This window comes from Helianthus annuus, chromosome 14, assembly GCF_002127325.2.
Source record: "Helianthus annuus cultivar XRQ/B chromosome 14, HanXRQr2.0-SUNRISE, whole genome shotgun sequence".
Lineage (NCBI taxonomy): Eukaryota > Viridiplantae > Streptophyta > Magnoliopsida > Asterales > Asteraceae > Helianthus > Helianthus annuus.
The window spans coordinates 166,228,101-166,243,006 of record NC_035446.2 but is presented as its reverse complement, the minus strand read 5'-3'; the positions used below and the strand labels follow the sequence as shown (position 1 = coordinate 166,243,006).

Sequence of the window (14,906 nt, the reverse complement as noted above, 5' to 3'; positions counted from 1 at the left end):
TAAGAGGATTATCTATAATTAATTAGAAAAGATTGATATCTTTTTTTTTTCAAAAAATAAGAGATAAGGGTAAACTAACTAAAAAAATATTAATTTGGTAAATAATAATATTAAGTATGAAAAAGTAGGAAATTACAAATATAGACATCTTCAATGAATGACACGTGTCCAAAATTAAGTTTCTTTTATTATATAGTATAGATGTCATCTAATATATTGCTAAAATATCCACTTACATAAATTAATATTTTCATTAACTATATGTATTATTGGTTATAAAAACTAAGACATGTGATGTAACTCTATATAATAATTAATAATAGTTGGCATTTTATGAAAATAATTTAAATAAGTGGTACGATAACATACTTATATTTTCTTTTAGTCATCACTCTTACTATTATATTAAACTTATGAATATTACATGAGAAGCATTCTGGACCACACATTTTCCCTAAGCTTTTCGTAATATACACATATGTATAGTTTAAAATTGACTATATACATATGTGTATATTATGAGAAACTTAGGAAAATGTGTGGTCCAGAATGTTTCTCAAGTTTCTCAAATAGGGTGGACTTCTCTTAGGATCCCTACCCTGTATGTGTAAGTGTATATATATATAGGTGTGTGTAATTTATATTTGTGTATTGTATATACATGTTTATATATGTATATGTATATATACACTAATTAAAATAAGAATTCGAGCCGAGCCGAACCGAGCCGAGCGGACCTTTGCTCATGCTTAGCTCGTTGACAAACCGAACCAAACAGAGCGGCTCGTTTAGAACCGAGCGTCAAATCGAACGGGCATTTTCCGAGCAATTTTCGAACGAGCGGCGAACGATTTAAACATCCCTAAATATGATAACATTAGTGTCTAATAAACCGGTAAAATATTTGTTTTCACACAGTTTTTTATATTTAAATTGAACATATTGTATTTTTAATAAAAATTATGGTAAATTTGGTATAAGTTCACGAGTCACACATTTCTCGCTTCTCAGTCAATAAGTAAAAATTGATATAATGTTAAAAAATGACTTGTGTTTTGTCAAATAGTTTCCTATTGTTGTTGTCGGTAACAACTTGTGGTTCCGGAGAATTTTGTCGATATTTCAAATTAAGTCAAATAATTAAAAAAAGTTTTAGTGAAATCAAATCAGAGACAAATGAGAAACCCCACTACTACTGACACGCCATAACCAAACCAAACCAAAAGGAGTGATGATGATGATGAGGGCGGACATTACGAGGAGTAACAACAACCCATAAATCCTTCCTACCCCTTTCTCAACTCAACTCAACTCAACACCCATCCATCGTTTCTTCATACTTCAATTCTATGGCCGAATCAGCAGCAGCTTATTTATGCACTTTCCATCGTAATAATATTCCTCTTTCTATTTCTTTATATATTAATTTCTTAGTTCTATCTTATTACTGCTTTTTGTAACAGTATGAATATCATATGATTTAACATTTTGTTTTCTTAAATACACATCCATTATAAGCTGTTTGAATTAAATGCTTTATTTTTTTTAGCTGAATGTTGGCACAGCTTCTGTTAATTAATTTTATATGAAATTCGCTTTCCTGTTTCTTTTTTCGTAGAATCCGGTGTATTATATACGTTGAATAAATGAAATATTAAATAGTTAATAATCAAGATTCAGAAAACGATATTTTGAACCGAAGATATAATTGAAGTCAGGCATAATTAACTTTTTTTAAATTAAGAAATAAATTATGAATGGGGTGAAATAAGAGAAGCCGGAAAATGTATTTTGGGCTCACATAATTATGACACGTGGCACAATCAGTTACTTATGCATATGCATATGCTACTGATACATTTAGCATGCTTAAGTTGATATTGGTCATGTTATGATTGCAGATTCTGGTTCTGAAGCTGCAAAACCTGCAGTAGTTCGGATGCATAATGCCAAATGGCTCACATCAACCAAATCTCATGTTCCAACATTTGGTAGGGAGCTTGTTTCTTCTCCAAAAAAGCGAGCGGGAATTGTTGTGTCATGTGAGAAGAAATCCGACAATGTTGTTATTGAGGAGTCTAAGGGTGAGTGATTAGTTCCTATATTTATTAGGTTTCTTCCTGAATTGGTGTATAGGCATTATTGCCTAGTGGAGATGGATATGATCGGGTGGTTCTGCTGGTGGCACGATGATACTCCAGTGGTGCGTCAGTGATCCAAATTTGCCGTTCAAAAAAATGTAAACCATGATGGTTTCATGTTTCTTGATATGGATATGATCTTGTTTCCATAATTACTTTTAGTTTCCCTTAAAATAGATTTTACGTTAATTAACCGGTTATACTGAATTTGTTACATATTGCTCTCTATTCCATGCTTTGATTATTTTGCCGTTTTCATTTTGAAGGCCCATCAGAGAAAAGTTTTTCTCGACGTGCAACTTTTCCTAGTGGTTTTGAGGTGAGTTCAGTCGAGCTTTGACAAACACCAAATCGGAGCTTACAAACCATATTTTATTTTCATTAACATTCTTTTTTAATGTTAATAAATATCAGGAGCTTGTCGTTGGAGTCTGTGATGAGACACAGATTGCTGAGCTGAAGATAAAGGTACACGTATAGTCTGATACCTTAATATCCAATTAAACGTCGTGATTATTTAATCTGTTTCATTTTACATAGATTGGGGATTTTGAAATGCATCTTAAGCGGAACATTCAATCAACAGAAGCAGAAGCAGAAGCCCACACGCTTGTCGTTTCACCTACCGAACCACCACCGATTCCAAGTAAACCAATGACCGGATCTACTCCTGCTGACTCACCCACCGCTTCCGAAAAAGCAACTGCAAATCCGTTTACAAATGCAAGCTTTAACAAGTCGAACAAATTAGCAGCACTGGAAGCTTCTGGTGCTAGTGGACATGTTTTTATATCATGTCCAACGGTATATATAAGCCCAAATTATATAATTTACTTTCGCAGCAATTTATTTCAAACGTCATTTTGTTTACCAGGTTGGATCATTCCGTAAGGGACGGACATTCAAAGGCAAGAGGCAGCCACCTGTTTGTAAAGAGGTAACCTATCGAACGAACCAACGCATTCCAATTCATTTGTGTACTTCATATTGCATTTTTCCATTTTATTTCCTTTATCAATGGCATACAAAATGTAACGTTAAAAAAACGAATCCATATCTATATATGTGGACTAATAAGTAATAAAGTATATTTATTTAGGAAACGACTCTGAAATTGGCAAGCTATGTAATGTTTTGCTTATGATTTAGGTGATTTTTTTTGTTAATGAGTAAATTACAAAAATCGTCCTTTATATATGTCACTTATTGCAAACTGTGTCCTTTGTCTTCAATAATTACAGAAAACGTACTTGATGTTTGCAAACCCTTGCAAGTTATGTCCTTTAGCCCTAACTTAGTTAATTTTTGTGGTTAAATCTGATCAAATGGACCCCACATGAGGGTATTTTTGTGGTTAGATCTGACCAAATGGACCCCACGTGAGAGTAAAATGACCAAAATACCCTCACGTGGGGTCTATTTGGTCAGATTTAACCACAAAAAATAACTGAGTCAGGGCTAAAGGACATAACTTGCAAGGGTTTGCAAACATCAAGTATGTTTTCTGTAATTATTAAAGACAAAGGACACATTTTGCAATAAGTGACATACATAAAGGACGATTTGACGATTTTTGTAATTTATTCTTTGTTAATTTATAAACAGGGTAGTGTGATTAAAGAAGGACAAACGATATGCTACTTGGACCAGTTTGGCACTGAACTTCCTGTAAAGGTGAGATGCGGTCGCTAATTTTCTGCTCTTAAAGAAACAAATTTTCTATTTTGAATCTAATAACTCTTTGGCTTTTAAAATATCGTTATACAGTCGGATGTGGACGGAGAAGTCATAAAGTTCCTAGTTAATGATGGAGGTATGATTATGGTTTTTTCCCTTTAATTTTCAAGACGTTGTTCTTTACCTGCATAGAAAACCTCGGCAGTTCCTAACGCATATACACCTATGATAATGACATACTCCATCCATTCAAAATAAAAACGGAAAAAGAATGCAATACTTTCCATTGTGAGACGCCTACAATGAAAATAGCATATTCGTTTTTAGCAAGTTCAATAAAAATCACTACAAGATTCGTATATATAAAATTTTTGGTGAAGAAGTTTTTGGCGGATAATTAATTATAAGAAATCGCAAACAAATAGTCATTTTCTCATGTGTGGTATACTTGCATGCATGACTATATTCGAAACAAGCTGCTCATTTAGCCATGACATAGAAGACTCTTTATCTTCAATGGTGACTTAAACTAATGTGATACGCGACACCATATCGCGTATAGATTCATATATTGTGTGTGCATGAGAACATAAACAAATATTTAAAACACATTCAGAAAACCGACTTGCTTTCGTGATTTTCTCATCTTTTTATGGTTTACGGTGGGGCAAGTAGGTGGTTGTAAAATGTTAAGTTTCTAAAATTGGAGATTTTTCGATTTTTAACGGATTATATCCCAAGTGAATTATCTAAATTTATACTTGTTTTTTAAATTTAATGACTGTATATGTGATCACGCAGAGGCTGTTGGTTATGGAGATCCCCTTATCGCGATTTTGCCCTCGTTTCATGATATTGTCCTGTAAAATGATCGCCGTTGAAGAATTTGAGCTTACGTTAAACAGGTAGAACTTGTGGAAAACAATCGTTCATGTAATTAGCTATGTTTATGTATATCACCTATGATAATATATTAATATCGGTTATTTGCTTTATATATATTTCCTTGTACACCATTCGTCGTATCAAAGTTTTCGTTTTGGATTAGATTTATACAGCAAGGTAGTTCCAAAAAGATATATTCCAGTTACAAGATAACCAGATCAAGACTTAAAAAATAGAAATAACAGAACTAAGGCAATATTTTTTCAATTGAGTAATGTACTAACAAAAACTCAATCAATGACCCTTTTTTTCCAATTGCTTTCATATTAACAACCACATCCCTCCAACTTCCCTTCTATAGCATTCAACCTGCCAAAAGATTGACGGAAAACGTTAGCTAAAAAATAAACAAAAAAAAAACACTAAATTAGAAAAAAAAAAAAAAAGTTGTATTTAGGGTTGTAAACGAACCGAACGTTCAGCGAACAGTTCATGAACCGTTCGGCGGGAAGTTCGTTTATGTTCGTTCGTTTAATAAACGAACGAACATGAACAAGAAATTCCGTTCGATTAGTTAAATGAACGAACACGAACAAAGGTCTCGTTCGTTCAATAGTGTTCGTGAACGTTCGGTAAGGTGTTCGTGAAGATTCGTTCATTTGCGTTCGTTTATGTTCGTATGTTCGTGTTTTAATTAAAGATTTTTATACTTTCATATATTTTATCTATACTTTTTATACTATTAAACTTTTATTTATATCATTACCCTAACAATTAAACTAGGAAACCCTCTTTCACCTTGTTTATGCACCATTTCCCTTTCTTTTCTCATTATTTTCATCGACGAATATGGTCTACCTCCGTTCTACAATAAGGGATTTAAGTTCTAGTGCTACTATCTGGGCCATCCACCTTTATCCTTCATCGCGTTCGCCAAATTTATTTGTGTTTGTGTTCGTGAACCGTTCGTGAACACGCTCATTTCCTTAATGAACGAACACGAATATAAAATCTCGTTCGATAAGTGTTCATGAACCGTTCGTGAACACATTTATTTCCTTAACGAACGAACACGAACAAGGTCTCGTTCATGTTCGTTCGGTTCGTTTACAGCCCTAGTTGTATTTATGCAATGTCCAAAACCTCATTAGATCTTGATGTATCCTAGCTATCGACAAGTTTGACAAGGTCTGCAATCGAGCTTGATACCGATTCCAAAAAACCAACTCGGCTTCTAAGCTGCTGAATTTCCTGTTTTGATGTATCCTAAGTAGCCACATGACATAATTTAACACAACCAATGCAATAATCTTATAATCGTAATTCGTAAGCAATCTAATAACGATGTAAATAGATATAATGAGATTAAAGATTGTACCAATTCTTGCTCTAGCCTACTGATTTTCACATTCTGCTTCATTTCATATCCTTTCATCACTTCAAATTCTTGTATTAACTTCACACGATCGCCATAAAATCTCAATTAGTAAAAAAAAAAAAAAAAATCAAACGAAAAATAGAAAAATTGCTTGGAGAGATAAGCGTTGAAAACATAATCTTACCTTAGCCACCAATGGTTGTAGATTAGTGGAAGTCTCTAAAGAATCGTCTTTCTCATGATTTTCCTCAATCTGAGTCTGTTGACCACTCAAGTACGAGGTTTGACCATGTTCAACTTCACATTTTTTAGACGGATGCGCAATAGTAGTATTAGTTCTGCTAAGAACCGAAGCATATGAAACTTTCGAGGTCTGGTTCGGGTTCTCAGGCTGCCTTAGATTGGTCACTTCTAGTGATACATGAGCGTTGTATTCTTGTCGTTTGGGAGTTGCGGGCAAACAGGAGTAAAGATTGTTCCACTTTGTTGAAAAACTAGAATTCATTGGCGACGATGTAAATAATGACACTAGCTTGCCGGTTTGATCACGATCCAACTCAAAATGGAAGTGTTTACTCTCATAGTAGTTATGCGCAATAATGTGTTGAAATTGTTCTTCACACAACGGATGACATAACTTTCTGATACAGATCTTGACCTTGAATGCAAACCGCATAATAATATATATGAGTATGTGTGTGAGATAAAAACAAAGCCACTACATTACAATACCTGTGCAGGATACCTAGTGTATCCGGTGTTTTCTTCATTAGTGACCCATGCATACTGGTCAATGTTTAGTTGACCGGGACCTGCAGCCTCAAATATCCCATGAAGTTTGCGATCACTGTAATTGAAAAGAAATAGGACAAGCCCTTGTTTGATGTTCTTTATGTATGAATAGTGACCCTCTGGCAAGCCTGTTATAGAAAGGGCAAATACTTATCAAAGTTCTTCATGAGCAAAAGATATAGTGAGAATAATCAATAATCAACTAACCGAACAAATGACGAGAAAGACATTCATTGATTGTGTGGTGTGTAGCTCCGAAAATAACAGCACCAAGATCGGTTTTTCTCAAGTTTCTCGCGGGTGCACTGTGATTGGAAGACATGGAGGCGGCTTTTGTGGCCGAATTCAAGTTTGTCCAATGGAACAAAATTAAAGTAGAAAATAAGATCAAACTGGTTCAGAAATATGAAATAATCTAGTTAAAGAAGAGAGGAGAAAACCTTGTTTGCTTCAATGGCGGAAATGTGTGAGTGTAAGTGTTGTTAGATGAACAGAGAATTGACTGAAAGTATGAAGAATAGCTGTTTTTTTTTTTGCGTATTTGAAAGTGGGACCCAGCCTGTAAATGGAACCGCCATATTACTGCTGCAAACAACTGAAAGAAAAAAAAAGTGAAAGGGATGTGTTTTGACTGTTTTAGTATTTTTGGCATCTTTTGGTACCCAGTTTTTCTTGTTTTGTGAATGGTGACTGTGGTTTTTTTGTATTACAGGTGTTTGTAGTTTTCTATATTCGTATAACTAATAAATTCATGGTCTATGTTATTAAAGTTAATTGAATCAAATATATGGTCTTTATTGAATTGTTCAATTTGAATTAAGTGTCCCGATCGTTTCGTTGTCGCAATTTGAATTACGAAGATGTAAATGACCGATTAGGATTTAAGGCTATTACCGTATTTTATATAAGGGTTCTAATGGGCCTTGAAAGTGTGACTCATTCTTAAAGTTAATTGGATCAAATATATGGGACTTTATTGAATTGTTCAATAACATTTAGTTATTTAAACCCCACCCCAAATTGAATAGTCCATTTAATTAGATCATGCTGAATTGTACAATAACATTGGGCCTTTACTGAATTGTACACTAACAATGTGTCAAAAAAAAAAAAAAAAATTAAGGTCATGTTTTAATTATTAGACAACATAAAATTAGATCATGCTTTCATTTTAGACAACATATTATCAATTACTTAGCTTATTTCTATATCAAACCTGAACTAATAATTTTTTTCGTAACATAGTAATGAAATTTTTATGTCCTAACACATACTGTCTTTAACATTGTTTTATAAAGATATGTAACTAAACGCAAACAATTTAAATGATATATTATAATATGTTTTTTAGTATTTAATTTCGATCGTTATTAAACCTACCCGTGTGACTAGTACATTATTAATACATAACAAATCGAGTGAATTATAAATAATTTACATGTTGTAACTTCTGATGATTTATTATAATTAATATCACTATATTATTGTGAACTGCTTCTTATTCACAAATTCATTAACAGTTTAAAAGCGATGCTAATGTATAAGTGAAAAAGTCAGCCTAATACATAAAACAAAGAAAATGGTTTCTAATGCACTAATGCCAATGAAATCTCAAATACACATCCACCCATTTCAACTGACCATAGATGCTGTTTTGGGTAAAAATAAAAAGAACTGCTACTGTAAAAACAATAGAATTTACATAAATTTATGCGATGAAGCCTTTTTTCCAAACAAAATTCTAAGGGCTTACGGAGTGGAGGTCGGTAATGTGCGGTAAACCACCGCCAACCACAAGTTTACCGATTTTGCAAAGCTTGTTCGGTGATCCTTCACCGATTCGGTGAGAGGGAGGGAGGGGGGAGAGATTGGTGTGTGGTGGGGTTCATTCCTTCTCACCCAATCACACATTTTTTTTAAATAGTTTACCTAAACCGCATTAGGTAAACCACCGCCAACGTTTTTGAGCATTAGGTAACTTATTTAGGTGAATTGACACGGCAATGTGTGATTGGGTGAATTAGGGGTTTAACTATTTGGAATAGGTAACCACTCCCTCCACCCTAAATATCATATACACCCCATCTTCAAAAACCGGCATCCACTGGTTGGTTGCGTTGTCCTTCTCCCTAAACCAATCAAGGGAAGAACTACAGACATGTTTGCGTAAACATGCTATAGTTGGTGGCACAAATGATCAGTTCCTACTCCTACCGGTAACATGCACTTCAATTTACAGTCCATGCTATATGAGTTTCGTACAGAAATTGATGGAAAATTATCTCCCTGAGTTCACCGTCCCGATTAGCTCACTAGTAGAGTAACAAATTGTATAAAACCCTAACCCAGATTGGCCTTTTTCACAAGAAACTTGGTTGAAATGGCCAGTTGCCCTCACAACCTACCTTTTGTGTTCTGCTGACATAAAAATGAGCTATCACTGATACTGAAAACATTATTAAACTTCTGATATCCGAATATCTAAAAAAATCAAACAGGGCCAAGGGGCGCCTGCTCTAGCATTGAGGTTTCTACTATAAGTTATTAAAGGTAAATACAGCACTTATATCTGATCAAATCTACCAAACAGAAGGTTACACATCTGATCTGAATCCATTGTCCTCACTTGTGTCCATCTTCCTTTTTCATCCTTGCTTCTAGTGACCCCTTCACTCTCTCAAGCGCACTTTCTAAATTCTCCATCTATGCAATCCACGTATCACACGTTCAAGTCCCATAATTTAAAAATCTGTCACAACACTAGATATACAATGTTTAATTAATACCTGCTGTTTGGCAAACCTGTTGTGTATGAACAGCCCGCTATAGAGATCCATACTATCATTCGCTGTGTTCTCTTTCTGCGTGTGGCCATCTCATGTTAATCGTGTCACATTTATTATACATAATTTTCTCTTTTTTTTTTCTGTTATGTCTTGCCTTCTGTAGTTCTATTTCAGTAACATAGCTATAATGTATTGAAATTATATATTAAGATTGACCATACCACTTGAACCAGCTTTTCAAATCCCTTTGTGTCTATTGCTGTGTTTGTAATCTGCATTTCTGATAAAATCCTGTAAAAACGATAACAACCTGATTCCATACTTTTTTCTTTAGAGGTGACAGTTATTTTCGACCTCTTTGTATATGTTGGGTCGGTCAAATCATATCAAAAGTAGTATTAAGTGTATTCTTTCTTAGTGCCAAAAACTTTCTAAATCATTTTATATAAAGTATCATATTACTTTCAATATAAGTTGATTCCAAATATCACAACTAACATGCTAATTACTTATTATGTAAAAAAAATTGGATAATAATGTATCGGGTTATAAAATTACACATTTGACCCGTTCCCGTACATGTTTGACCCAGCCCGAAGGTGGAGTTTAAGAACTTGTGTACCTGCCTATTGTGTGAGTAACAAATTGACTTTGAGCAGCTAATCTGTCATGCTCTTCACAACTCATTTCTATCATTTTGCACCCCTGAATTTAATTTTAATCAAACAATTATTTACAATAAAAAAGTATGATCTAAGTCATCTAACGCGTCAAAAACGAAAAATAAACACTGTATGATTCATGTTTGAATGGTAGTGAAAAATTAAAAAAAAAAAAAACGTCTACCTCGGATTCAAAAATATTAAGAAAAGACGAGCATAAATCTTCATCCCTTACTCTAACCCTCTCATACATAAAGTTCAGACCGTTCCACCCGTTTTTCCCGCTTTCCGGCCCGAACATAGGATGAGTACACACCACATCCGAGTCCTCAGGAACTTCCTTAGTTTCACAAACATATTAGTACTACAAATCTACAATAACAGTAACACCAACTACCTTAAAACTTGAATTAACACTGTTTCAATTTTTAAATCACTAATTCTAAATTAAATTATTAATTAGTCACCTGCAGGAGAATTTGTCTAGGGTGCTCTTTAACAGAGAGCACATCAGCAAACAAAGTTGGTTTTTTGAGGCAATGAAATGGGATAGACTTAACAACCTCAGAAACAGACAATATTGATGTGCATATCATGATCACATCATGCTCTAATCCCATAAACTCTTCCATATCCCTTCACAGCAATACAAAAATATAACTAACATCATGCATTGATGACATGTACATTATGCAGATAAGTGTTGTACATACCTAAAAAAATTGGCACCCAGATGGGCAGAGTAATCTGACCTTGAAGTTGCCCTGACAACATGGCCTTGTTTGATCATAGTTTTTGTCAAAAACTGAGAAAAGGGACCGAATCCTATGATTCCTATGTTTAATGGTTTTTTTGAGGTATCCATGACCGTGAGAAGTGGTGATTCAAACGGCGGGGTGAGGTGGGAGATGATATGTTGATGTGTTGGATTGAAATCAACGGTCTAGATTAGGACAGCTAAATTAGGAATGGTGGCGTGCTTGAAAACGGATACCGGTATCGAATTTGAATACGTTGAATGTATTTAAGACAACAAAGTTTCGTTTCGTTTTTTTTCTTTTCTAAAAACGGGAACACTACCGGTATCGAATTGGAACCTGTACCGAACCTTAAAAACGGATACCGGTATCGGTATTGAGACCATGTGTAGTGGTAATGTCTTTACCTTTGGGCGTTTTGCGCCATGTGGCAGCCCAGTCAGCAATGAGGTATTATGGAGCATTTTCTAAATTGGGTTTAGTGGAGATGTGAGGCATTATGTTAAATGGAGATGTAATATAATTAAATAACACAAAAACTATTAAAAAATCTTATTGGACAAAGAATAGGATGATGAAGGGTGATTGGACAACAAATGGGAGCAAGGGCGTGGAAAATATCACGCCAAATGCAATTTTTGCTTCAAAAACGCCCAGGGGAGCGTATGGGGGCGTAATTGGGCGAGATTTGACAAAAAAAACGCCCAAAACACGCTCGAGTACGGATGGTCTGAACATACTCGATACGGTTCGGTATTGATACCGGTATTTGAAGATAAAACCTAGTAAATACCGGTACGATTCCGAAAATGTCAAAAGTTGATATTGAAAATATTACGGTTCGATAAATTCGGTACCAGTTCAGTACCGGTACCTGGTACTATTTTCTCATGCTAACACTACGGTATCAAGGTAACTTTAGGAAAATATTACATGGAAGAGATCTAGGTTTTTATTAAAACCAATTCGGTGGGAGGTTGTGTGTAGAAAAACCATTGGAGTTAAAATAGAGCGTCTTTATAGATTAATGGTTCGAGCCTTGGAGAAGCATCATCTTTCAAAAAAATATTAATTAATTTTTTGCTGTTAAAATAACTAGAATTTTTAAATATGAAGCATTTTTAGAGATATATTTTATTTATGAAATGTACTTAATATGTTTTTCTTTTATTAATAATTTAACTACTTTCACCAAAAAAAGGAAGATTATTTTCTTGAATTTGACAAATTTCCTTACTTTTTTACCAATTAGAAGAAGAAAAAACACACTTTTTTATAAAACATTATGAGCATAGCTTTTTTAACAATATGTTTTTGTCAACAATAAGATAGGGGATGGTTCAAATGAAAACCACTTTTATTGTGAAAACTCGAAAACTAACTAAAAAAAGCCTAAAAGACACACAAAAATTTTTTTTTTTCAATTTTTTTTTATAAAAATCGCTAGTTTTTATATATAAAAAAAAGACTTTTTTTCAAAAAAAAAAAAAATTTGTGTAGTGCACATGTGTAATAATACACATGTGTAGTACACATACATATGTGCAGTATTACACATGTGCACTACACAAATTTTTTTTTTTTTTTTTTTTTGAAAAATTTTTTTTTATATTAAAAAACCTGCGAAATTTTGATTGCAAAAAAAAATAAAAAAAAAATTTTGTATGTTTTTTTGGCTTTTTTTAATTAGTTTTCGAGTTTTCACAATAACTAGTGGTTTTCATTTGAACTTTCCCCCAATAAGATATAGCTTAAAGTTGGTCTATTTGTATTTGAGTTATAATGTTTTGTTTAAGATCACTTAAACAAAACTATCCATGTAAATGTTTAGTTTAAACTTATAAAAACTAAATTGTTCAATCCGATGTCGAAAGCCTCGATTATAATAAAACGAATGTTGTCTATAATAAATTGGAAATTGTACTTGCCAGCCGCAACTTTACTAGAAATTACACTTGACAAAAGCAAATTCAGTGACTCGTTGGCAATTACCGATTCAATGAAGTCATGGTTGTCAAGTCCATATTCAATTAAAGTCGGGGTTGGCTTCCATTTTCTTAAAGAAAACTTATAGATAGCCGATTCGAGATAACTAGTTTCCCAAAAACATTAGAGAACATGTACAATTTTTTGTTAATTTTCTGATCACCTTCATAAAACAAATGAGACCTTTCTTAAAGGCTTACAAAACAAACGAACAATGAAATAAGTAACCTAAACATGGGCCACTAACCTAAACACGGGCCACTAACCTGCAAAGTTGGATTTCAGAAGCCCAAGTACACTATCAAACAAGTCCAATAAATATCTTAAAGTGTTCTTTGAAAAATTCTAAACTAAAAAACGTTTAAATTAACTTTTTCCAAACATGTGATCGATTCTTTTAAGAATTTTACTAGGTTATGCCCCGTGTATTACACGGGTTGAATAAATGAATTTTATATACTAAATAATAAAACAATATATCTTTAACAACCTTCTTTATTGCACGGTTGAATAAATATCATATTAGGTAATAAAAAATTATATATATAAGAACCATAGTGTACGGGTTGAATAAATGAATTTTTTATACTAAATAATAAAACATATATCTTTCAAAACCTCCTTTATTGCACGGGTTGAATAAATATCATTTTTAAATATTAAGTAATAGAAAATTATATTTATAAGAACCATATTGTACGGGTTGAATATATGTAATTTTATATAGCAAATAATAAAAAAAGTTATTTTAAAACCACGGTTAAATAAATAGAATATTGTATACCAAATAATAAAAAAGTTACATTTTTAAAAACCCCCGTGTATTACACGGCTTGAATAAATATAATTTTATATACCAAATAAAGAAAATTATATTTTAAAAAACTAATGGATATACTCGGTACGCGACAGATATGGTGATTACGGATATGATTATTGAAAAGAAGAAACAGTGGTGAAACATGCTATTCAAGAAGCAAATAATCAGCAATTTGAGTGATAAATATAAATTACATTTAAAACCCCGTAATAAATCTAAGTTTATATATAAAGTAATATTGAAAGTTATATACAATTTATTAAAATTTATGTAATAAAATCGATATAATAATTTTTTAATAATGAAAATAAAAATAAATAATATGTTAATAAAAAGTTTGGTTTTGGTGATAAATAATTTGGTTATTTAAAATATCTTATAAATTAATAATAGAGTAAACTACTAAAATGGTTCCCTGATGTTTGGTCATTTTTGCCACTTCTGGGCCTCATGTCGTTTCAATTTTGTTGTCATTTTTATTCAAAAACAAAATCGAAAATCTAACCATTTTGCCCTTCATTAAAAGAGAGGAAAAAGACCAAAAAAAAAAAAAAAAAAAAAAAAAAAAAAAAAAAACTGAATGTTAACTGAAAAATCTGACCATATTGTGATTTTGGATGAAAATGACAACTAAATTCAAACCGCAGAGACCTAGATTCAAAAGGTTTGAGTTTTGGACTAAAGTGGCAAAAGTGACCAAACCTCAGGGACCATTTTAACAGTTTACTCATTAATAATATTTAGTAGGAGAGTTATCTATGATTAATTAGAAGAGATTAAACTAAATTATAATTATCCATAAAATATTAAATTAAATAATATTTAGTATGAGAGTTATCTGTGACTAATTAGAAGATATTAAACTAAAACAATAATTATCCATAAGACATGGCCTAATATGATGACAAGTGTCTCTAAAATGGTTTCTTTTATTATATAGTATAGATTAAGATTGTGATTTCATAATTTATAAATTAAATAAAAAATAAACCGATAAAAGACAAAAACTCAGCTGTTATAA

At 32.7% G+C, this 14,906-nt stretch overlaps 3 protein-coding genes across 4 annotated transcripts; 1 reads left to right on the top strand and 2 right to left on the bottom strand.

Annotated features, from left to right (window-relative positions):
- Nucleotides 1-1,155: 1,155 nt before the first annotated feature.
- LOC110904814 (biotin carboxyl carrier protein of acetyl-CoA carboxylase) lies at nt 1,156-4,834 on the top strand. Its single transcript, XM_022150671.2, has 9 exons — nt 1,156-1,389; nt 1,902-2,084; nt 2,408-2,460; nt 2,556-2,609; nt 2,682-2,945; nt 3,016-3,078; nt 3,747-3,815; nt 3,909-3,954; nt 4,620-4,834. Exons 1-9 carry the CDS (start codon nt 1,350-1,352, stop codon nt 4,682-4,684), a joined length of 837 nt encoding a protein of 278 aa, XP_022006363.1. The 5' UTR covers nt 1,156-1,349; the 3' UTR covers nt 4,685-4,834.
- Nucleotides 4,835-4,838: 4 nt separating this feature from the next.
- Nucleotides 4,839-7,424, bottom strand: LOC110904813. Its single transcript, XM_022150670.2, has 7 exons — nt 7,314-7,424; nt 7,081-7,203; nt 6,814-7,001; nt 6,266-6,739; nt 6,082-6,159; nt 5,847-5,969; nt 4,839-5,072 (listed from the first exon to the last, which is right to left on the bottom strand). Exons 2-6 carry the CDS (start codon nt 7,193-7,195, stop codon nt 5,868-5,870), a joined length of 957 nt encoding a protein of 318 aa, XP_022006362.1. The 5' UTR covers nt 7,196-7,203; nt 7,314-7,424; the 3' UTR covers nt 4,839-5,072; nt 5,847-5,867.
- A 1,879-nt stretch (nt 7,425-9,303) lies between these two features.
- LOC110904815 (arogenate dehydrogenase 1, chloroplastic) lies at nt 9,304-11,286 on the bottom strand. 2 transcript variants are annotated; one of them, XM_022150672.2, is made up of 7 exons: nt 11,035-11,281; nt 10,789-10,957; nt 10,506-10,661; nt 10,282-10,364; nt 9,881-9,950; nt 9,660-9,734; nt 9,304-9,576 (listed from the first exon to the last, which is right to left on the bottom strand). In XM_022150672.2, exons 1-7 carry the CDS (start codon nt 11,184-11,186, stop codon nt 9,496-9,498), a joined length of 786 nt encoding a protein of 261 aa, XP_022006364.1. In that variant the 5' UTR covers nt 11,187-11,281; the 3' UTR covers nt 9,304-9,495. The 2 variants fall into 2 exon arrangements, with proteins under 2 accessions (XP_022006364.1, XP_022006366.1); XM_022150674.2 differs by lacking the exon at nt 10,506-10,661 and having other exon boundaries at nt 11,035-11,286.
- Between the last annotated feature and the right edge of the window lie 3,620 nt (nt 11,287-14,906).